At 42.6% G+C, this 25,478-nt stretch overlaps 1 protein-coding gene across 4 annotated transcripts in view; it reads left to right on the top strand.

Moving 5' to 3' along the window:
• poe (E3 ubiquitin-protein ligase-like protein poe) overlaps nt 1-25,478 on the top strand; it is a 567,105-nt gene that overhangs the window by 329,089 nt on the left and 212,538 nt on the right. For 3 of the 4 annotated variants that reach the window (XM_075878937.1, XM_075878939.1, XM_075878940.1), the window contains 3 exons: nt 11,115-11,449; nt 11,528-11,725; nt 24,181-24,219. In XM_075878937.1, the coding sequence (XP_075735052.1) occupies nt 11,115-11,449; nt 11,528-11,725; nt 24,181-24,219 (572 nt within the window). The remainder of the gene's footprint in view (nt 1-11,114; nt 11,450-11,527; nt 11,726-24,180; nt 24,220-25,478) is intronic. The other variant, XM_075878938.1, reaches the window with a different exon arrangement.

Below are 25,478 nucleotides of genomic sequence, written 5' to 3'. Positions count from 1 at the left end.
TAAGGTACTCGGCTGCTGACCCGCAGGGCGCGGGTTCAAATCCCGGCTGCGGCGGCTGCATTTCCGATGGAGGCGGAAATGTTGTAGGCCCGTGTGCTCAGATTTGGGTGCACGTTAAAGAACCCCAGGTGGTCGAAATTTCCGGAGCCCTCCACTACGGCGTCTCTCATAATCATATAGTGGTTTTGGGACGTTAAACCCCACATATCATCAAAATTTGGGATATATAGGAAACTTTGGACTACTGAAAGAAATCATAGATGGCCATTCGTCATGTCTGTTAGAGCTCCAAGGACCATGTGTTTCAGCAATACCTAATCGTAATTTCACATCAAAGCCAAGATTTGAAGCCTCAAGACAGTGACACATTGCAATACTGATGGTGGCGATGCGATGCAGGTGAAGAAAAAAGCCTTGCGTATGTTTTTATTCATGTTTTCTCAGAACTACAACCATGTCATCAACATAAAGGAATGATTCGCAGTGAAATTTTTAACTTCACAATCATACTGGTGCTCTCTGTTATATAGTGTGTGCATACTTGTGACAAAATGTACAGCGTTTTGAAACAGTGAGTGGCCACTTCCAAACCTTTTGCTTTGCCTCATAAAACCGATGTATTGTGACAAAGTTGATACGAACTCTGCTTTCTATACAGTGTAAGTACAAAAAACTAAATGTTCATGTGTACAACACCTCGGATAAAGACATTCTACAGTGGCTGAAATATCTGCCATATGGTAGGCATGCACAGAATTTTGATGCAGAAAAATGTTGTTTGTCCGAGTGTTTATCACAAGTTCCTAACTGAAATTGAGGATAACACACCTAACTGTAGATAACAATGACTACATACAAACGCAGATCCGATGGCGAAGATCCGATGGCTTGGAGAAGACAGGTTAAGTCTCTGCTCTGGTCGGCCGCCATGGTCTCTAGCTTGCTCATGGTGAAACACCAGAAATGCTACACTGCACATAAAAATTGTAAAGAGGACTGCAGGCACTGCAATTGTTCATAATTTTTTGTTGGGGTGGAAAGCTGTCTTGTCAGTTTTGCAACTCGTCTGGTGGAGTTCCTCAAGGCCAGCAAATTTTACAGTCCTTATCTTTTTTTTCGTAGTGGGGTTAGCACCATTCCTTAGATTTATGGCCGGGCTCGTATGCTCTAGAAGATTTGGCAAAATTCAGGAGTCTCCTAGGGAAATATGGTGAGCTGGCAAGTATGGAAATGGTCCCAGACATTCTAACATTGCCTCTAGCTGCCTGCAAGGCATACCATTAAAGTCTGGTTTCATTTTCTGCTGGCAGCAATGAGGCAGAGATGCTTCACTTATCAATCAGCATTGCTCTATGGCATTGCCTTGTGGCTCCAAAGGGCGATTGATTCCCTAGACTTTTCGTGAAATCAGTATTGAGTATATTTACATAGATACCAAAATCTTTCAAGTGAAGATGCTACTTGAAAAAGTTTTCTTGACCTGTAGACGTAGCTTAGGCAATGTATTTTTTTGCTGTCTACATAGGCATTTATGCTGATTTTAAATATGTAATTAGTTTTATAGTAAGTTGCATAGTTTTTATTTTGTACCATGACAAAGTGTGAACTATGGCTCTTTTTGGATACATTTTTTTTTTTTGCCACTAAACTTCTATGATTATGAGTCGTTGATTGCTCATATTGCTCCACATTAACTGTAGAGTGCAAATAATAATAAAGTGTGCATAAGACATTTTAATGAACAAATAAATTGTAATGTGAGAAGCCTTAGAATCCTTAGCTCATACTAATTGTTTGTTTTAGATTTGTTTTAATTAACAAGCTATATAAACTTTAGAGGAGATACTTCAACCTTTTATATGTTAAGGAATATGTTGTCAAAATTTAATTTTGGTCTGCCCATGGCAAGTACTAAAAACTAGGCTTGTGTGAATATTCAAATGCTTCGAATATTTGAACGAATAGTATAGTATTCGAATTCGCTTTGATTCGAATTTAAGGTATCGAAAATTTCGAAGTATTCGCTGAGAACGAATAGTTGTAAATTAAGTGCCAACCACTGGCACGCGTATGCACGCGCCTACGCGTCAAGCCTGTGGAGGAAAAGGGCGCGCAACCACTGACACGCGTCAACCGCGTTGACGCCCATGCGTCCAAGGCCGATGCACAATGTTGCTTGACCTTTTGGCTTAGAACTGTCCAAGTTCAGCACAGAACGGCATTTTCCTAACTGGAGCGGGTTTATATGTATTAGAGGATATGAGAACACATTAAAAAATTGATAGTGCGTCACCCACCACAGTTTAGACTATTTTAGAAGTTATTGACATTCCAGTGCCCAAAGTAACTACAGCGGTATGCACCAGAAATCAATATCGGTGCTTGCGCCGCTCCCGCGGATGAACATTCGCGTCTAGCATACTGTACGTCTATCATAGGCGTGTGCAGGGTTCTCCTTAAGGAGGAGGGGGGGGGGGGCAAAAGTTTCTTGCAGTGCCCCCCCTCCATGTAGGAGCTGACTTAGTGCCCCCTCCCTATTATGTTAATATATGGAGTTGACATTGAACTCCCCCCTTTCCTCTCTTTGGTGAATGAGGCGGCGGCTGCCCTCCTGATCAGGTTTACAAACCACCGGGTTTCTAACCTGCACTACCAAATTTATTAACAAGATCTTGAATATGCTGGTACCTTCAGTATATTTACACATCATATTTTATAGCACTCTACTTAATAATCACGCCGGAAACTTGATGATCTGACAGATTTAAGTCGGTCATAAGATTACAATTGAGGCCAGAGTAGCAGGCTTTCGGCTGATGTGTGTGTTCGAAATGTCCTCCAATGCAACAAAGCACACCTGGTTATTATTGATACAACAGATATTGGTCATAAGATAGGAACCAAATACTCCGTAGAATGCCTTCGGGCATTTTCCATAGTCGAAATGTGCTCTAATACAACTAACTGTGCCTGACACTTCATGATGTGACAGATATCGCTGATAATATTGCAACTGAACCCTGTATGGAAGACTTCTGGACGTTGTCTTTAGTCAAAGTATTCTCTAGAACATCAGACAGCACCCAACTGTTCATGAAGTCACAGATATCCGTCATAATATTAGAACTGAAAGCTTAATGCAAGACTTCTGGACGTTGTCTTTAGTCAAAGTATTCTCTGAAACGACAAACGACACCCAACTGTTCAGGAAGTCACAGATATCAGTCATAATATTAGAACTGAAGCCTTAATGGAAGACTTCTGGACGTTGTCTTTACTCAAAGTATTCTCTTAAACGACAAACGACACCCAACTGTTCATGAAGTCATAGATATCAGTGATAATATTAGAACTGAACCCTGTATGGAAGACTTCTAAACGTTGTCTTTAGTCAAAGTATTCTCTAAAACGACAGACGACGTCCAACTGTTCATGAAGTCACAGATATCAGTCATAATATAAGAACTGAAGCCTTAATGGAAGACTTCTAAACGTTGTCTTTAGTCAAAGTATCCTCTAAAACGACAGACGACACCCAACTGTTCATGAAGTCACAGATATTAGTCATAATATTAGAACTGAAACCGTAACGCAAGACTTCTGGACGTTGCCTTTTGTCAAAGTATTCTCTAAAACGACAAATGACACCCCACTGTTCATGAAGTCGGATATCGGTCATAATATTGGAACTAAACCCTGTACAGAAGGCTTTTGAATGTTTTCTGCAGCCGAAATGTTCTCCAATGCAACAACCCACACCCTACTCTTCATCATGTGACGGATTTAGGTCATGAGGCTGTAATTGTGCCCTGTGCGGAGGGCTTTTGAATGATAAGCGTATTGGAAATATCCTGTAATGCAAGAAACCGCATCTGGCTCTTAATGATACAACAGATACTGGTCATAAGAATGGAACCAAGCGCTATGTAGAATGCCTCTGGACATTTTTTGTAGTCAAAATATGCTTTAATGCAACTACCGTATTTACTCGATTCTACCGCGCCCTCGATTGTAACGCGCACCCGATTTCCACCGCGAAAAAAAAAAAAAAAACTTAAGACATCAATTGCAACGCGCACCCATTTTTCTTGCCGGCCCGCACAATCACACCACTCGAAAAAACTACTCCTTTCGGGAGCGTATTCTATTTAAATATGAGGTACGGGCGAAGCTTGTGCCCATCTGACGTGTAACAGAGCTTTCCGTCACGGTAGTTTTACCGTTGACCGATGTCAGCACGCGAACTTGCTTCGCGCCCTTCTTCTCGACGGTTGTGGTGCCAGGCATGTCGAAGTAAAGAGGCGTCTGATGGGCATTCCCGATTTGCCCAAGCAGGTAGCCGTTGTTGCGCCGCAAGTTTAGGACGAACCTCTGAAAACTGTGAAGCTTTTCATCGTACTCTTCCGCAAAACTTTTCGCATATGCATGTTCCCCTTCGGAGGGAAAAGCCTTTCCTCTAAATAAAATTAGTTAGCCAGCACCTGCTTGCTTTAAACTGGCTCTGCATTAGACCTTTTTCCAAGACTAATTGCATAGCCCGCACTTGGAGCAGTTCTGTCGTCACGGGCCGCTGTGCCGCTCGCTGCTCAAGCACATACTTGCCGAGCAGCTCTTTAATTTGCGGAAACCGACCCTGCTGTGGTCCACTGAAGCCTTTGCGTGAAGCTTTGCTGTCGAGAATCTTCTGCTTTTGTTTCCGCCGGTCCCGCACGCACGTTTCGGGAACTCCGAACGACCCCGATGCGGCCCGATTTCCGTCCGTTTCTGCACACGCCATAACTTTTCTTTTAAAAGCGGCATCGTGGTGCTATCGAGTTTTTGGAGTCGGCCCTTCCACGCCGTCGATGCTAATGCACTACTAGATGACGAACTCCTCAGCACACGTACGAAGTGCCGCACATGGGAAACACATAGGCAGAAATGGCCGACGCGCCATGCCGACGCACGTAGGGGGCGGCCATTTTGGATTTGCCGATGGCAATAGATTGACCGTAATTTTTTTGTTTGTACTCGATTCTAACGCGCATGCAATTTATAAACTCGCTTAACCGGAAAAAAGGTGCGCGTTAGATTCGAGTAATTACGGTAACTGTACTTGAAACTTTCATGATAAGACAGATATTGGTCATAGGACTGCAACTGAACCCTGTATGGAAGACTTCTGGACGTTGTCTGTCGTTAAAGTATTCTCTAGGGTCCCGTTGCAGTCTTGTACTTTGGGACCCTCGTCTGTATATTTTACTCCCTGTAACATCCTTTTATGACATGATAATAAACTGATTGATTGATTGAAAACGACAAACCGCGCCTAACTCTTCATGAAGTCATAGATATTGGTCATCTAATTGGTTGCCTGTGATGATGTATGCCCGCTTCCTGTATGGGTCTGCAGAAGAGCTACAGTATTGTTAAATAATAATAATAATAATAATAATAATAATAATAATAATAGTGGAACTGAACCCTTCATGGAAGGCAGCCAAAATGTTCTCCAATGCAATAAAACACACCCGACACATCATGATGCAACAGATATAAGTGATCAGATTGGAACCGAGCACAGCGTGGAACACTTTCGGATGGTATATTTATTTATTTTCAAATACAGCAGCTCAATGTGAGGCTACTGCAAAAGTGGCGTACATATATACAAAATGAAAGGATTTAAACAGTAATATCACAATAAGTGTGTCAAGGTAAACAAATATCACTACCCTTGAGTGCACCCCAGTAAGATATGAGAGAAATAGAACATTATTATAATACAAGTGCCTCCAAAAAGTCAGACACACTGGTATTAGGAATCAAACCAAGTAGATCAAGCAAGTGTTTGATAACTCTATGTGAACGTGTTAGAGAGTACTACAAATGACTTCTAAGCTTGATGGTGATTGCGGATCAGTGCTGTGCTGAAGGCTTCAGCACTTTGCTGGTAGTTTAAATATCCTTTAACATCTACGAAATGCATCTGACACTTCTTGATGAGACACACTTTGGTTTTGAGATTACAGCCAAGCACTGTGGCTCTCACATGTCATCAATTGTCAAAATACCCTATAATGTAATAAAGCATGCCAAAAATGTTTGATGGGACAGATACCGATCATAAGATTGCACCAGAGAACCGTACAGAAGTTTTGGCAAGTTTTCCAACAGAGCTAAACTGAATATGCTTAAGTGCATGCATATATATAATCCAAGTTTATGCGTATACTAAAAAACTGAACAGAAATGAAGCAATCCGTGGAAACACATACAAATATTCAATGTTCAAAACCATCGAATAATATTTTAGCTCATTACAGTCTGAAGGAACAGATAAATACATGCACAGTTCTGAAAGGTGTCATAAGTCACATGAGGCACTTTTTGCATTTCTTCTATACAAAGGGCAGTACCATACTAGTGCACCTTCATTCATTCTGTGCATACATGTGGTGATCTTCTCCTCCAACTATCGTGTCATCGTGCAGCTGATTTGAAATCATGCGCTTCTCGCAAGGTTTTCAGTTATCTGTCCAGCTGTAAACAAAACGCGTGTTATATTAAGGTAAACTGTAAAACGACGGAGAAGCGCCATTGTATGCCTATAGCTATGAGTATCAGAATGAACTATTAAGAATGTGTGTGTTAGAGTGCCTCCAAAACAACGTATGTGCTACTGAGCGTGGCAGAGAAGCAGAACAAGCGAGAAGTGAAATAGCAGGCAATACCAGCAGCACTTAATCATGCAATTTTTTTCCATCACCACAGCAACGCACGTTCGAGTTTCTATCTTGTACATGAATAAAAATGAGACCGCTGACAGCTGAATGTGTCAGCGTCGCTGGTACCCGACACGAAGTCACATCACACTGCTACCAACCAGCGCACGCTTGTTATTAGCTTGGAAACCCACGAAAACGATTAGCACCGAAGCCAACGAATGTTTCAGCGTCATACAATTCGCGAATACACTTATATAAGTTCGTACGTTTTCACACCACCGAAATGTGTTGGCTAGTGCGAGGTTCGCTTTCAGCGATGATGAATATCGATGTTGAAAACACAGTGCAGATAAAAACTCCTCCGTATGAACTACGCGATGTTTCGCCCGTCGTATATGGTGTCTATGTTGCGAAGGAAACTACCGTAGAGTTTTTTCAGCCGATGTTCCTCGCATGTGCTGGTTCATACGAACTAGGCGGTAGAGGCCTGCGCTGGATGCAGATGACACCGCTCTGAATTACTTCTGCGGTAGGCGAGGGCTCACGCTCAAACCTTCGAACCTCCGAAGTCTGTTTACACTCGTTTTGAGCACAGAAAGTCACAGATCAAAGCACAAGAACACCGACATGCTCCTTTGGCTCGGCCGACGATCGCACTCGGGACCGGCGCTAGCATAGCCGGCCGGCATTTGCTGGATTTGTCGGCGTCGCTCGAACTCGGCACGAAACCGCGTCACGCTGGTAGCACTCGCAGTCGTTCGTCGTGTCGTTGTCGTTCTAGATTACGAAGCGGTCATCCAGGAACGTTTGGAGTAGTTTCCGTGCTTGCTTCCAGCACTCTGCTGCTCCTTCGAAGCGGCGGCCATTAGGCACAACGTTCCGAGGCATCGCGGCCTCTGGTTGGTTGGCACGCGGCGGCCCCTGGTTGGTTGGCGCCGCTGTACGAGTGGTTACGTAGCGTACGCGTGGCAAAATATCAAGCCCGGCTTGATCCCTCGCGCCTCCTCGCGTATGCCCCTCCGACGCCGAAGCCGAGAGGTGCATTTGACGCTTTTGACGCGTAGACGCGAGCATACGCGTGCTAGTGGTTGGCACTTTAGTCCGCATGTAACTGCCTGTAAAGACGGTTTCACTGCAATGTTTTCAGCTTTATCAATAAGATGGCACAATGAGCGCGCGGCGGCTCTCATCTCTTAAGGGTACTTTGGCCCACGGAGGAGTGTACGATCTCTCGCACGCCCTTATCTCCCAATGGGGGGATAATGCGCCTTGCCTGGTGTTAGGCTTGCACTGGAAGGATTCTGTTGTAGTTATGGGGCGCACAAAGGTCACTGCAATCATTTCACAGCCTCTGTTTGCGAAAAGGGTGCGCCTTTCAGACACAGCAAAGTAACATCCGGGACGCTTATTCGCGTTCATCTGTACCTGTGAGTACGTTTTGTGCGTCATTTGTGTGTGAGAAACACGGGGCACATTTTGATTTGCTTGCTATTCTGCGCGTGACCTTCCAATTTGTTGCTATAATGTTCATTGCTTCGCCTTTGCAGCAAAGCTGTGACTTTTTTAAGCTTAAAAGCTTGTTAGGATGGCTTGTATGCTCTAAGTACATACTGAATTTTAAAATGTTGCATATTTAACAGGTCATCGCTCGCATCCTACTGAAAGTCAAATCCTGCTACTACTCAAAATTGTTTAAAGTTGTTTAGGCTTCCTTTGAAAAAAAAAAGGGGGCATTTGCATAAAGAGCTCATTTCAATTAAAAAAATATTGTGCAGGTTAGTGAGGTCATGATAAATGTGCCAATTTTTCTTATATGTCATATATACTAGTCAAATTCGATTCGAAATTATTCGACCAAAACCACTATTCGCTTGGAACCTAAAATTCACTATTCGCACAAGCCTACTAAAAACATGTCCAAACTGAAGAAGTTTCCCAAAAATGTGTCTCGGAAAAAATGCATTTGAAAGGTACAGTCAAACACAGATATATCGAACTTGTTGTGGATCGCGAATTAGTTTGATAAATCAAAAATTTGATATAATAAATACAGGCCTCTAGAGCTTAGCTGTAGCAGACCATCACCTACAATAGGTGCATTTAGGAAGGACAACTAATTCCTCACACACGCCACAACAGTATGTTTTATTTGCATGAAAAAAAAATTGTTTCTCTTGGCCTGCTTCTTCGTTTTCTAAATGAAGTTGAAGATTCTTTTTCTGATCTTATCAAGGCTGTCCAGTTGCGACAGCCCGGTTCCCTCCATCTCGCCGAAACAACGGCAAATGGACACTAAATGCTGCTACCACTTCCGCGGTGGAATACGCGCGTGTAGCCAGTGCCTCATCCAGACGATCCTCCTTGTCACTTGAGCTCTTGGCCTGGGCATCCTGGGTCCCTGTGATCGCAGCTACTATGTCCTCGTCAGCAAGGCTTGGACATCGCAGTCCGCTTCCACGAAATCGTCTGCAGACACTTCGTGTGGAACAGATGTCGGGAAGAGGGACGACAACTTATGAAACACGTCGCCTAAGCGCTCGACATCGCCGTCTTCACCGGTTTCTTCAAGTTCCCCTGCGGTATCCGAAAGTTATCCCGTCGCAAGTTCTCTGTGGTATCCCGAAGTCGTCTGCGACGGTCGAACATTTCTCGCTCGCCTCAACATGCTTATTATTATTAGCCTTCAATGTCATCGAAAAGTCAAAGGTCTTGCGCTTCTTGATGCTGGCCATAGCTACATGAGAAGTCGACAATTCAAGCAGTCAGCAGCGGCTTTGCACACCACGTACACAAAAGAAGAATTCTGCACATGTGGTAGTACGTAGACGACGTGACAACAAACTCTGCCAATAAAGCGCTCGCGAGGCGATGGTTACCGGCAAGGGCAACAGCGAAAGGTGTGAGCTGTGGTTGGCTGATCAAAACTCGCAAGACAGCAACAAAAATAAAGAGGCGAAAAGAAGAGGTCGTTGGCTACATCGTTCCTGCTCTCCGAACCGACAGGTATGCGGAGAAAGCATGAGAGAAAGATAAACGAAAAAAAAAATAGCCGTTTCGCATGTTAGAGGCCGTACAGTCTGAACCCCCTCCCCCTTATCTTTTTTCGGGCATTTCGGGTATGAACGGAGGCGCGGGGCCACGCGGAGGTTGCCGGGGGCTGCGAGTGCCAAATCGCAGTTCCAACTCGTGTGCGGAGCCGCGCTATCGTGGAGATCGAGGGGGGAGGGGGGGGGGAGTGCCGAAGCGCACCTTCCAGCTCGCACGGTGTTCAATATACCTGAAGGCAGGTGAAAATACCATTCAATATAAACGTGCAAATTTCTATACTTTTACAAAGGAATTTCAAGTGGATAACTTATTTGTTCGATATACCCGAAAATTCTATATATGTGGGTTCGATATATCCGTGTTTGACTGTATATGTCAAAGCTCATCTATGTGGCAAAGATTTGTTTTTTTAAAATGAGTTCTTCTATCATAAGAGCTTGGCAATTGTTTTGTGCTTGTGGCTTTAATGAACTCCGCATGCGAAATGCAATGGCAAGCAGTTAGCTGACAATTTCTGGAGAGCTCTGGACTGTAAGTTTTCTTTATTCTAGAAGTTAAACCCCAATAATTATATTATAAGTTTTCTTTAGTTTTTAGTAGCCACCTTGGGCTTTTTAAAAGCAATTTTAACCTACTTCTAGTGTATGCAATCTTCAGCTTTTTCTTGCAAAAGTAGGAAAACTAAACTTGTGAAAGCAAATTAAATTAATGTAAAATATTCAATTTCGGAAAAAACTTGCACTTTTGGACTTGCATCTCTTAAACAAAAAAAAATGAAGCTCATCTATGTGGTAAAGTTAGGCCTTTAAAATATTTTTTTTTTTGTCATTAGAGCATGGGATTCATAATTTTCAGCATGTGGTTGTGGTGAACTCCTCATGCAAAAAGCAATGACAAGCAGCTAGGTGACACTTTCCAGGCAGTTCGGATCAATGAGCTCTTTTTAGTTTTTTAATAGCCAGCTTGTTTTCAAAAGCGATTTCAGCCTACTTCGAATTATGTCAGATTTTTTTGTGTGACTCTGTCGGAAGTGTTTCGTTCTGAAAGTAGATTGTTTTGAGAAATGTTTGGTAGATGTGGATGCCCTTTAAGTGGGTAGCATAGAAAAATCTTAAGTACCTTGAAGTTTTGTCGTTAAAAGTAGTTTGGTATGTATCTGATTGAAGTTACAATGGATAGTACTGTAATTGAGCATTTAGATGTGAATTTTAAGCAATTGTTGGCTAGAAGAGCACTGGGAAGATGCTCATAATTTTATCATTTTTAGAAATCATTTGATCTCTACATTTCAACACTGTGTACTTCATTGGAAGACTGGGATAAATAAAACTAGAATTTCAAGTGTCTCTCTCTATGCAGGTGAATTAGCCACTGACCATACAGATGGAGGCAAAGCATCTACATCAGGTGCAACAGGTGTGTCGCAGTCCCTGTCAGGTACTCCACAGCCCCCAGTGTCCATGCCAGGCAGCTCATCGTCGATTGGGGGCCTTGAGGTCCAGCCACAGGCTTCCCTGGAATCTCAGGCAGATGTGGAGTCGCATTTTGAGATGCTTGAGAACATGGATGCAGTGGTCCTTTTGGGCGGTGCCAGTGGGGCTGGTGGAGGAGGTGCCTTCCCACCGCTGCTTGATATTCCGCCTGATGCTGACGATGAAACTATGGTGGAACTGGCCATTGCCCTCAGCCTTCAAGTATGTTACATTTTCCTTTGCCTTGTTGTGTGCTGTGGATTTGTTGCATGTCTTTCTTTGTTTTTTCACTATGATCAGGATCAACCTGGCCAGTCTGAAGACATAAATCTTGGTGCTCTGGGCGGCACTGGAGGCTCACAAGGTCAAAGTCAACGGGCGTCTTCTCTTGAGGGCGGTCATTATTCAGACACTACAGCCTCAGCCGGGGCTAGTGATGATGAAGGAAGCACAGCTGCCACTGATGGCTCCACACTGCGCACATCACCTGCTGAACAGGTTAGAATGGATGCTTTAATTGCTTCATGCATTGTGAACTTTTACATGATTTACACAAGAATTTCAGTACGAGGGTGGCTCTGTGGTTATGGTGTCTGGCTGCTGTGCCAAAAGATGTTGGTTCAATTCTGGCTGTAGAAATTTCATTTTTAGAGAGGTGAAACTGTATAGGCTCAGATACTACGCGATATCAAACCATATTAAAGAATTATAGGTGGTCGAAACTATCCAAGCCCTTCCCATGCCACCTATTGCAGCCTCAATTGCACTTGGGACATTAAACCCCATAAATCATTGCCACCATGCACCAGAACTTCAAGTGCAAGTACAAACTAGACTTGCAGGTTTTACAGTTATTTATGGTTGTGCAAGGTTTGAATGGTAGGTTTCAAATTATGTATTGAATCAACTCAAGAAATGGGTTATTTATTGAAATGGCTAATAAGTAATTTGGCACAGTATTTATTGCTTAAAAATTTGGAACAATAAACCTGGTATAGCACATGGTTACAAGAATGTTGCAACCTATTAGTATTGCTGGTAACTTATTTACTCAACCGTAATACGCCTTTTTTCTTTTTTCAAGTGTTTCAGCTTGAAGTCTACCTTCATGTTACAATCAGATACTAGCCAGAAAATATCACAATGCATTTAATTGTAAGCGAAACCTCCATGCACGTAAAAGTTCACGTAAGAACGGTGGCTTTTTGTCCCACGACAATTATCATCTGTGTTGCGCGCCATGCCTTGTCTTGCATTATTACTACGCACCCAGTACGTCCAGATCACGAAAGGCATGCGTGCTATCTGCATGACATGTTATTTTTGATAGGAAATCGCAGGTCTCACAAGCTTTCATTTAAAGGAACATTAGCTAGCCAGATGACTGTTACCGTTGAGAGACAAACACGCGACCTTTTTTCGTGCTCTTTTTTTTTTAGAATGCCGATTTAATGTACTTTCAGTACATGTTGTCAGCTTGTGCACATGCGCTTCCAAATCCAAATTCATCATAAGTAGGGTCGTGGAAATAGTGAATTCTATTTGCCCAGAGATCGAGTGGAGTTACTGCCTGGTGGCCACTGGCTGAAGTGCACCTTGTGTGGATTGCTCCTTGCGTCAGCTGCTAGCCCCGTAAGGCTAGCATGTGCGCGTATGTCATGTTCATCCTCAAAGGGTAGTTTGTCCCACTCTATTAGCTCAAGTCTAACTTCTTGTACGTTTGCCTAGCACAATCTACAGAAGCATTTGGCCTTGCTCGGCTGTATATGTTGTGAGGTCTCGAAATGAGAATGCCCACCACTGTCGGCACACGGACATGGTAGACGTGGTTGGACCCAAACCAACGACACCATTATTTTTAACTGCTTTTTCAGCGATGATATCATCAGCAGAATCAATGTATCAGTTGTCATCAACACGCTAAAACAGCCTCACACAATATTCCACAACACTCAACAATATAACACACAAGGTGGTGTCGCCAACGCTCGACTCGTAACAAAGGCCCACGAGTGACGACCTGCGCAGCTGTCCTCTTGGGCCCATCATGAGAGACGACCGCTCGCTCCAACCCCCACACGCCAAAGAGGACCGCTCATCTATCATGTGCCGCCATCCAGGCTTGCCACCTGGCATCACTGCTGGCACTGCCGCGCTAACCATGATGATGATGGTGGTGATAAACGCTTGCAAGCAGAACGCCACCTACCGCTCAATAGTTTTGAACCCTAAATGCGGCCTGTGCCCGAAAAACATGTGCGCCACGAGGCGCAAGCGACTTTACCAGGGGTATTAGCACATCCACAATGTCCTGCAATAAGATAAGCTTGTACACTTGCTAAAAGTGTTTTGCATCGCCGTCGCACCCTCCATTCGCCAGGATCATTTCGGTGTAGGTGCCCGCTTCGTAGTTGAAGAAAATCATACAGTGCACTTGCTGTTGTTCCAAACATGAGGAGTATTAATTATTATGTGAATGCAGCATTACAGTGACTCGATGATAAACGAAATTTTGCATTGCTATCATGTGTCTAACAGTGGTGCTGTTGCTTATTGTTTATGCGAAAAGCTTTAAAAGTCAAATAAAAATTTGTCAGAGTGAAAGCTCAATGTATGACAATGTCTTAAACAACCATATTATAAACTGTGGTACTGTACTTACCAAGAAAAAAAGGTAAATGCACGAGAACACATGTGCGACACGTGGTGCATTCGCAATATGATCCCGATTACGTCAGAGGTACCGCCTACAATTAATCACTAGTAATTGCACTAGCTTCGCTAAATAGAGACCCTTCTGTGCATCATAAAACATAATGAAATGCTGCTTGTTTGTTGCTGTTTGATTCATAGAGAGAAGAACCACCAGACGTTACTACAGTGAAATCTCGGTATAACGAACTTCAGGGGACCGCGTACCCCTTCTGTGCATCATAAAACATAATGAAATGCTGCTTGTTTGTTGCTGTTTGATTCATAGAGAGAAGAACCACCAGACGTTACTACAGTGAAATCTCGGTATAACGAACTTCAGGGGACCGCGGAAATTTGTTCGTTATTTTGAAAGGTCGTTATAGTGAAAGCTCGAAAATTAACCATAAATACTTATTTTCACCGACCAAAACGACTTACCTTTACAACGGTGGGTCCATAAACTCGTTTTTCATGATAAAAAAACAAATGTACAAGTAAACGCCCAAAAATGCACGTTTACATTAAAGAAGCCTGTTTTTTTTTTTTTTTTTTCGCGAGCAGCACAAACTTTGCAGCATGAAGGCCTCCAGCTTATCCACATTCCTGTGGTGCAATTCGGTTCTTTGGTCACAACAACCTGCTTTTTGCCTTCCAGAATTTCCGGAGCCCTTCACTACGGCCTCTCTCATAATCATATGGTGGTTTTTGGGCGTTAAACCCCACATATCAATCGATCAATCGCTTAGCAAAAACTGCTTCCGCTTCTTCGTTGCAGAGATGAACTCATTTGTAGTATCACCGCAGCGTGAAGGCCGACTTGCTTTGCGGATGCGATAAGTAATCAGTGAAAACAAATGAACACGACTGAAAAAACAATGCCTCAAAAGAAAAGCCTGAAGCGTCACGGCTGTCATTGCCTCTTTCGAAGAAAAAAAAGTGCTAAAAAAGAAAAATTGCGTTTCGTTTTCTGCTCTCTCGCTGTCTCAGGTTTTCCGTGCCCATGCTTCTTGCTCCGCAACTCCCACTTTGCCTCGCTGACCTTGCCCTCGCCTCTGCACCCGCTTGTAAACCTGCAGCGCCCGCGTTTCAACAACAACAAAAAAAAGAATAGAAAGTCGCCCTTTAGTTTTTTTTTTTATCCACACCGTTTTGCGTCTTCCGAGAAGCAAGCCGTCCGTTCTCTTTGTCGTCTGCTTGCGCACCGCTCCGGTGGTTGCGACGGATTTCAGAACATAAGTTCGTAATACTGAGGCGTTAATATAATGTGGAACTAAATTGACACTCGTTATTCTGAAAAGTTTGGTACTCTGAAATACATAATAGTTAAATAATTTTACATTGAAACTATTAGCGATCGGCGTGGGATTTTTTAAAAGTTTGTTCATCTGAAAAGTTCGTTAATGTGGGGTTCGTTCTACTAAGATTTCATTGTATGGGGAATGGGGCGAGTGGTTTAGAAGTTCAATGTTAGCCTTCTTAAACTGGACAGGTCCTGCCATCTGACAGGGTCCAGTTGAATCAAGCCCGCCTGCCATCTCTGAGGCCATGGCGGAAAATTGTTCAATGGCCGTTGTTGCTGTTGTGGTTCCCGCTACTTTCACCCTGCTGCTACTAGTGTCGGTGGCCGCGCACTAAAGCTGGGCAACGTTGTGCACGTCAAAAGTGACTTGAGATAGACCTTTCAGTCGGGGGATTTGAAGTGCGCTAAGGCAATACGGACCACTAAAACGTGATTTTATTTCAAAATAAGCCCTCCCTTGGCACAAAAGTAGCACTATGAAGTTTCTGGACTGATATTTCAACAATCAACATCGACTTGATATAGTATAAACCTCTTATAGCATAAGTCGTGGGAGTAGCCAATATCTGCACTATAAGCGGCACTGCACTATAATCATAACAACCTTTTTCAAGGGTTGTATTTGCACAAAACGTGTTTGGTGTGCAGCTTCACGTGTCTGAGAATCAACACTTGCAATGTGTGGTGATTACAAGTGTATAAGCTTCCAAATTAAAAAAGATTAACATCCAATTGTTAGCATTGCCAGCAAATTAAATGCAGGGGGGGGGGGAGTGTGTAATAAAAAAAAAGCACCATCGCAGCAATTCGTTGACTACTTTTCAGACAGCCTCGATTAAGCCCATTACACAGAAACTATGTCGAATCAGGTTCAGAATTTCATGTACTGAAAGACTCGAATCATTCAATTTCACAAACGCGCACGCAATTTCAAGACATTGCCATCGAATCACAAACAATTTCGAGCGCTACACATGCCAACCTTGTTTTCATCAGCAATATGTATCTTTTCCCTTCAAATAGAGCCACCTCAAAGAGTTTCGTTGATTCCTTACCAAACCCCAACTTATAAATAGCACGCGACCACTACTGAAACGCATCCAACACCGAGCCTCCCGTTCGGTATGTTGTGGCAGCAAGTTTGTTCAAGATATGAAGATTCCGTGTCGAAAATATTATACTCAAGCACTGAACCAAGAACAGCGTGCATTATACGAAGTTCATGTTTGCAGCCCGGTGATCAACGACGACGAAAACCCTCCAAGCTTGCGTAAGACACCTTTATGATTTTGGGAAGGACATCCCCTTGAATAGTCTTTTTTTTGCTCTGGATGCCATGGTGAAAAAAAAAAACGGACCCATCATGCCAACTCCTGGCTACGCCCCTGCCTCCGCCTTATCACTTGGCGTAATTAGCTTAATCATAGTATGTCCTGACCTGACTTCCAAGTATACCTTGCAAGCACGAAAGAAAAATTATGTCGTGGCTTGTTGAATATTATTAAATTCTGAACCTTAGATATGTGTGAATGCACCTACATGTATTTCTACGCATGAAGCATTAAAGGAATAACACAAACAGTGTAGTTTACTGGACGTATGTGCATCAAACGTGGCAGTTTAGCGGTGTGCTAGTTGTTGCATTCCAATACATGTAGTCGAAACGGGCTATCATCAGGAATGTGAGGTGAAACGCTGAATTCATATTTATTCGACGAATAACTGTTCACTAGGCCCTGTGGCATTTAAAACCACCACGCTTTGGTTGGGAATACACCAAATTGCAGAGAAGCGTTACAGAATTGTTAGTTTTTATTGAAAATTTTAATGCTGTAAAAAAAAGGAAACATGTTGTAAACATGTAGACAGTGGGATGGAACTAGAATTCACTTACGAGGTATTTTGCTCTGATAATTTGCGGTTTCTTAATGTTTCTCTACAGAGCATGTTTGCTGGAAGTAGATTCCGCATTCAGCGAAACTGGTGTTCAATTTTGCGTCGGCACGTTTGAATATCGTTCAATGAGAAATAGATGTCGCATTTATGCTCAGTGTTGACAAAAAAAAAAAAGGAAAGAAAAACTGGCGCTTATTAGCTGAACAGTAGTTCCCAGCTGCAAATTGACCGCCTCAACGAGGTGCGGTATTCTGCGTACCATATTGCATCGATTGGCAATCAGCTCATTTTCATTCAAACGAAGCTTTTTTAAAATAAAAATATGAATACAGACGTTCTTCATCCGGGATGGAACCAGGAGTATTGCAGTTATTTAATGTATGCATAAGTCGCACAGTGTTTAAGTTCGGAAGACATACAAGGTGAGGGTTGTGTTTTCCGTGCCATAAGCTTAATCACAAATGTTCCATAGTGTACATAAGGTCACAGGAGTCTGCAGTGGGGCAGCAAAAGATACTGTCAGAGGAATGCCAATTGTTCCTTCAATTTTTGTGGAGGAGTTGCTAACCGAATCCCTCTACCTTGTGTTCACATATATACATTGGCTATACTGGTTGTATGTAAACGCACCTCAAAGAGCATCAAAATTAATTGAATGGAGTCGTCTCATTGTGCCTCGCATTGTCAGTCATGCAAACATACCGTATTTACTTGCATAGTTTGTGCCCTTGCATAATTTGTGCACACGTAATAGTTCCAGTTCTACGGAAAAAAAATTTACTCGCATATTTTACGCTCCCCTACCCGCCCAAGCCAGCTCACCAGCTCGCACACGAAGAGACTTTAGACTTTTAGAGGCCTTGAAACGGCGCGCCGGGCGTCCGCCTCGCCAAGCAGGCGAACGTAATCAAACGGCCTGCAAGTGCGAAGCCCCTCCTTCCAAGGATTTCTTCCGAACTAGGGTCTCTAGAACACCTTACCCACCGGAACTGCTCGAGCATTTGCCTCCCTCCCCCTACCTCTACGATCACTACCATGAGAATGTACGCTCGCGTCAAAGCACGGACAACTTTCTGCATAGGAGGCGTGCAAGCGTCTGTCGCACCAACTGTTCTCCTCGTTCTCTGCGTCCGGCACTGCAACGCACACTTGATTGATTTCTGAAATTTTGGTTTCGCCATCCATCACGTTTTTACTGTTCTCTTGCGATGGCCTACGATAATTATATATACATACGGGAAAATTCAATTTCACTGTTGTGAAGTTTACCGATGAAAACTTTAACCGTGCCGCTTCCAAGCACTTTAGCGTGAACTTCAACGTGTGACGATTAGCGCGGTCGGTATGGGATAAAGGAGAGTGAGCGCTTGCTAATGCAAGTTTTCTGCCATTGAAGAAGGCCTTTTCAATTATATGCGATTGCTTAGGTCCTTCGGTATTGCCGTGTTGTGGGACCTAGTTTCTCCCAGTATTGTTGAGAAGAGCTTCAAGAAAATGAGGCATTTAAACGCGCTCAACAGAACTGAGGACGATACGCTTTGGGAGGGCGGTGACAGCGGCTGTGGCGATGATTCTCAATTGGAACTTTCGATCAGTGATTCTGACTAGACCATGCCTTACTAGATCTAACTGGTTAAAGTACATGCTTATTCTGTTTAATTAACAAGTACACTTAATTTGTGCTTCAATTTGTTATTTTTAGTGCAGATACTCCCACGTTAAAAAGGACTATGGCACATTATGTGGTATGCGTTCGCGAGATGCCTGCATAATTTGCGTACCCTTCTCGGAGCCCCAAAATATTGGGAGTAAATACAGTAATTTCATTTTCGAAGGCGCAGTAATACCCTAGTGAGAAACTCGAGAAATTTAGGAGACATATCATGAACATCGCACTTCAACCTTCTCTGTCGTTACAACACAAGAAAAATAGATTACTCTAAACACGCGCCTTGGTTGTTTGCCTTTTTGTGACATGCAAAATGCATCCCTATTTTCGTGTACACGTTTTTTAACACATGCAATAACCTTTCAAGTCTGAGTGAGCCTTTGCTGTGTGTTTATTTCTTTCCTTGTCCTAGTTCTGTAGTTGAACCTGTAGTTGAAGTGCCAAGGAAGGCTGGTAGGTGGATATTGTTTGTTACCTATATATGGTGCCAGCGACGCGCAACCAGTCCAGTGAATGTATCTTATTTTACGAAATTGCGGTTATTTCTAGCGCTCATCAAGTATTAGAACCTTACAATTTACTCGTCAACAGTATCTATGAACATTGATTTCTAATGCATTCGTGATATATGTTCCGCTACTGCACGTTTTAGGCAACCTTGTATTTTCATTTATGTAGCCGGCATACCTGAGCTAAAGGATAATAATAAAACTAATGCTTCTGAGCCACCTAGCTTCCACCTAGTGGCACAGGTGGAAATTTTAGACAGACTAATGCAGCTAAACACTGAAGTTATTGAGTGAATCACGCAGTACAGCTAAACCCCTTTATAAGAGGCGCGCTCCAGGGAGCAATTCTTGTGTTTTTTTATCACATGTCTCTTATAAGAAGAGTACGAGGTATGCAGTTTCTTATTAACCCATATTTTATTGTAGGCACACTGGTGTCTCTTATACCCATTTCTCCCTTATGTCACTGTCTCCTATAAAGGATTTCGACTGTAATATGTCACACCTTGCCAAGTTCACTAGATCTGACATGCGCTGCCACGGCGCAAATGGAAAGTTGAAACATGATGCCTGTGTGTGGCAGCTTTGCGACGTGCATACACACTTTTTCCATGAGCACTTGTTTGCTTGAAAAAGGTCTATTAGTTGAGGTCATGCCTCTCTCAACTTCTGCAGAAAAACACATTGAAGTGCTTGCTCTTTCTGTTCAATGCTGGGAGTTACTATTAAAATGGAGTTCATCTCTATTCACCTCTAGTAACTTTTCAAACCTGGTACAGTGGTACAGTGCATCAAGAAATATCGCATGGCCAGATGATTCAAAGCAATAGGGGGGGGGGGGGGGGGGAGGTAGCCATTCAGAAAAAGCAGCCTGATATATGGCCCATGAGAAAATGGATATTCTTCGTCACAAAGCTTCCCGTCTCGGAGCTTTCTTAGTTTCTCGTCACAGCTGTGATTTCTGCACCAACTACTGTATTTGGCTTGGGGTGAATTTACCCTCTTTCTCAAAATCTCAGCTGAAAGGTCTCTGCTGGTGTGGACGGCAAAAAGCAAAAGTTGGTCAGATTACTTTTTAAAGACCTTAAAACAAGTTCCGAAAGTTGCAGGAATACTGCATTATGACTATATGCGACGGGAGTATTTTAATGAGGGTCGTTTTAAGATGTAGGCAAATTACATATTATAATAACATATTATAATTGTATGTAGCTGTATTTATAAAAATTTGAGCCTTGCTGGGGGCACACTATAGTGTGTGTGTGTGCATGGTAATAAGAACATGAACTGCACTTCAAAAGCCATTAATATAGTGTATGTGTCGCATAGTGTAAATGCATGCACATTAATTCAATGCGTCATTGGTGCATGCTGCACTGTTAGCCAAAAATAAAGCAAAACACCTTGAAATGAAAGTTGCATGCTTCTTCTTATCAAAAGCTGATCATTTTCAGCTGTGCTTGTTGTCCTCATGCATTGAAAGCTTTAACTATGAGTCCTCATGCATAATAATACTTAGATAGTCAAGAAAGTTTATACCTGTTCTGAAGTTGATTTTCAGAGTAAAATTCATCGTGCATTTTTAATTACTGCAGCAGTTCATATGTCTCTATAACATGCTATAATACATACTTTATATTAGCTGTAGAACGAAACGATGTAATTTTAAGGTCTTGTTTCTTCATTGATGCAACCTTAATGAAAACCGATCGGTAATTATGGCAAGAAATATGTAGGGGATATTAATTGTACTGTTTTAACTGTATTACACTGTATTACAGTAGTTAAGATAAAAAGGATAAAAGATCATTGTGGACAAAAAGACAACTTGCCACTGGCAGGGAGCAAACCTGTAATCTTCCGATAACATGCCCGATGCTCTACCACTTGACAATGGCAGCAGTTGTCTTTTCGTCCACCTAATCAGGCATTTCATGCAAACCTGAAAGGGGTTTTGGTGTCACTCATAGCCATGGTGGCCAGTGAGGAGCACTCCTTTCCAGCTGTTGTCGCGCAGCACATGATCTGTTAATGAGCGGACAGCTGACCACACTCACTGTCATAAGTCGAGAGTCAACGAATGACACTCCCAGGTGTGCACACGAATAAATGCCTGATCAAGTGGACGAGAAGACTAACGATGCTGTAAATTGATTAGTAGAGCATTGGGCGCATTACCTGGAGGTTGCAGATTCGGTCCTTGCCGACAAAAAGTTGTCTTTTTTCCCACTCTTTTTGCATTCATATAGAAAATTACTGCAATGCATTTAAAGTAGTATAATTTACATCTAGTGCACCTTCTTTGGCATCATTATTTATTGGTTTTTATTAAAAGGGCCCTGAAACACTTTTTTATGAAACCATTGTATGGCCTCATTAAGGGAGGTCATTGCCTTATGAATCGACCACTGCAAAAATTTTTGAAAATTTATGAAGTATAGAAGGAGTCGAATTTTTTTACACCATAACTGCTTTTTTTCTTCTTTCGTCATGATAAATGCAATGGAAGTTAAGCAGGGAGGGATGGCATGGGAAAAAAATCTGTCACCTTGAGCACTTTTTGTTTTTATTCAAACGTGCAACTTACTTCCTGTGTGATTGTGAGAGCATGCATGGGTACATGGCAGTCTGCTGCGGTGGCCACAGTAACTATGCCACCCCACGATGCTCCATATCAGCCAGTGATCAAAAGCTTTGGTATATGACGGAGTCATTTGAGTACAATATGGCATCATTTATAGAAAGAGTGAACAGTTTATGGCTGGCTTTAAAAAATCGATAGTAATTTCTAGGCTGCGTGCCGCACTCTAATGTTCGGCTTGCATGTTCTCAGGAGCCTAGACTACCAATCAGCAGTACTTTTGAATATGCTGAAAAAGAGTTGCAGGGCCCCTTAAAGATACTTCAACCATAGAGTTTCATAACTGTATACATAAAGAAAATTTGACATTAAATTGTATGGCAGCTGCAGTGGGACGCTTAAGCCAGGATGGAAATGATGGGTAGTTTGTGGATATGCCTGAGCCGCATTTTTTCAACTTCATGTGGCTGCGTGTGGTCTGCAGCTGCTTTGTTGCAAATTGAAGTTAGCAAAATTTTATAACTCCCTCTTTGCCACATCAATCCTTTTATGCTGATCAATTCTAATCAGCTCACAGGGTTCTCAATAAGCCAGTCTTTTGTTTGAAACAACAGCCAAAACACAACAATGAATAAACGTATAAGTATGCCTAAAGCCTTAACACACCAATACTAGGCAAATCCTTATGCTGTCCATCTTTCCCGAAGTAGTTGAACTATGCCAGAGCCACAGTTCCCACTAATAAGAAAAAAATGTTGGAAACTCAGTGATGCCACCCACAGCTCTGAATGTCTCAAATATGCTCCAGCATAAATGGCTCTTTGTGTTTTGTTCCTTGCCTTTAGAAACAGTTACATTAAGGAAGCTTAGCGCCGCTTTTCTCTTCAGCAAGTTCAGCATGCTTTTCGTGGCTAATGCAAATAGTCTGCATAAAAGCATTGCTTTACCAAATTTATGTCCCAATCATCAGCTATTTTTATAAAGCCTGACATTCCAACTTGAAGGGATACTTGGGTGGGCTTCAGTGCGATTTAGACAAAGACCAAGGAGACACACAGAACACGGACGAGCACCGACTTTCAAAGTCTGTGCTCGTCTGTGTTCTGTGTATCTCCTTTGTCTTTGTCTAAATCGCACTGAAGCCTATCCGAGTATGTACCAACTCGCCCAAATCAAAGTGCTATTGGAACAGATACTCGGGGTCCTGCAACACTTTTTGAGCATGGTCAGAAAACTCAGTCAATCGGTAGTAAAGGCTCCCGAGAACACGCGAGCCAAATAATGTAGTGCACCACACAGCCTGGAATTAACAATGAATTCTCAGTCGGCTAAAAATTGCTTTTTCTTCTTTTAACAAATAACGGAAGACGCTCAAAAATCACTTGTCACAGCTGTTCGATCAGCTGTTAGCTGATTTGAGTATGGCGCGCTTGGTTGTTACAGGGATCACTGCTGTAGGCTGCAACTTGTCCTCACGTACGCACGCGATCACACTTAAAAGCCGCATAATCGAAGTAAAAAAATTAAAAAGAGAGAGAGAGAGTAAAGTGCTCAAAGTCGTGAGTAGTGCGTGACGTATTTCCTATCCCTGTGCCATCACAGCCTAGTTAGCTTCCAGCATTCTTGTCGGGACAAGACGGGTTTAAAAAATTTGAGAGACTGTGAATTTGTAAGGCAGTAATCTCCTTTAGTGAAATCATTCCATGGCTATGTAGAAAAGTGTTTCAGGGCTTCAGCTAAGTATACTGTTCAAGAAAGTGTTATATGTAGCTTGTCAATGTAGCTTTCTTGGATAGCTGGTTATTTTTGTCGAAAAGTGACATAGCGCCAATACACAAGAGCCATCACTGCTGGCGCTCACTGTGAATAAATTGCCTCCTTTAGATGTGACAGATATTCATGTACGATGATTGGACCTTTGTGTACAGGTTCATTTATTCTGTTACTCTTGAAAATGAACAATCAGTTGTAAGTTAGCTCTCGTCCTGTCGTCCCTTTCTAGTCCATGCGTGTTAACTCTACGCCACTTCTCGAAGTTATATGTGGCATCACAAATAATTTCTGGTAACAGCAGTTGTGAACTTCTACCCATTTATATAAAAACCTCTTACTTTCTTTAAAAAAAAAAATGGAATTGTAAATGCTAAAAAAAAAAAAAGCTTACATATAACTTCTTCACAGTTCATGCTTCAGAAATAAAATAAGGGGTTATTTCTGTTTTTCTTTTTTGCATAATCATGCAAAAAAGAAGTATGAGCACCCAATAGCTAACATCTTTTCAAAACTTCATGTTCCCTGCTGCAGTGCTCCCTGCCGACGCATCGACTCGTCGTGGTTTCCCTGGTGCATGTGCATGCGTGTGCCGTGTGCTGTTGTGCAAGAAACCTGATTGCTTGCCTCAACTGTGACATATTGCCTCAATGAAACTGTAGTTATTTTGTGCATTCTTTATGCAGCATGTCAATTCTGAAGTGGGTATGCAGCCTCTTCAGTGATAAGAGTTGCAAAACTCCCCATAGGCACCATGTATCGAAATCTGGACATGCCATGGGCCAAGAGGTTGAAAGTGTGCAGATTGTCACGGCACCTGTTGATATGCACACCAGCTATCTGACGCATTTTGTTTTGCATCGCTGCTCCCGGATGGTGCAACAGTCTGCCAACTCCTGCAAAATCGGGCCAATTGCATGTCTGGGTTTTATAATACAGTTTTGCAACTGGTATGATTGAATAACTCTGGTGTGCAGCTTCTTGTGCCATGATTCTTTTCTAAATGCTTGCTCGTTTGCAGACTGCACTCTGTACTGCATGTACTGCTTGTGTTTCAAGTGTGTTTGTATAATGAAGAGTCTAGGTGCCTGTGCCGTATTTCACAGCCTCTCCTGGCTATGCATGCGGCGCATGACCACATGTCTCTTGCTTAGTGTTAAGGGCCTTGTTCTGAAATGCTCTTTACCTCATTGAGGAGACGTTAGCTACTTGAAGATGTCATCCTGTTGTGCCCTCAAGTTAAGAAAGATAGTACTAGAGCAGCCATTGTTTCCTTACCTCGCTCCTTGCTCTAAAAGTGTGCTTATCTGCGGTACTTTGGAAAACTTTTTGGTCGGCTCACAGAATAGACGTGCCAGTTCAAAAAAAAAAAAAAATGAAAAGCCTACTGTGCTTTGATGGCCTATAGCAATGTTGGTTTAATTAAATTCATCTGTTTTCATGGAACATCTGTTTTAGACTGTTCCCCGAATCCCCAATATGCACATCCAGCCTGTTTGTACAAGGTGACCATTCGATTTTCTCTATGTCACCATAGTCACTGATTGGCCCGTGTCATTGGGGTCCAGTAGCATAGGTTGCTGATCTGCAGTACACCTTTGGTACTGTATTTTGCTGATACCACTAGTGCCAGAGCGAGGTGCATCAGTAACAAGCACCAGTTTACTTGCCAGTGACATAAATGGGATTTCATCTTTAAAAAAAAAGTAGTATCAAAAGCACCACATTGTTAATTTTAAAGCAATACATTAAAAATTTTGCAAAAATGTTGCCAAACTTCAGATTTAAACCGCAAGTATAAAGCACGACAGAGTTCCGAGCTGCACGTTAGC

Source organism: Rhipicephalus microplus, chromosome X, assembly GCF_043290135.1.
Source record: "Rhipicephalus microplus isolate Deutch F79 chromosome X, USDA_Rmic, whole genome shotgun sequence".
In the NCBI taxonomy this organism is placed as follows: domain Eukaryota; kingdom Metazoa; phylum Arthropoda; class Arachnida; order Ixodida; family Ixodidae; genus Rhipicephalus; species Rhipicephalus microplus.
The sequence above is the reverse complement of the archived record's forward strand: the minus strand, read 5'-3'. Positions and strand labels throughout refer to the sequence as shown.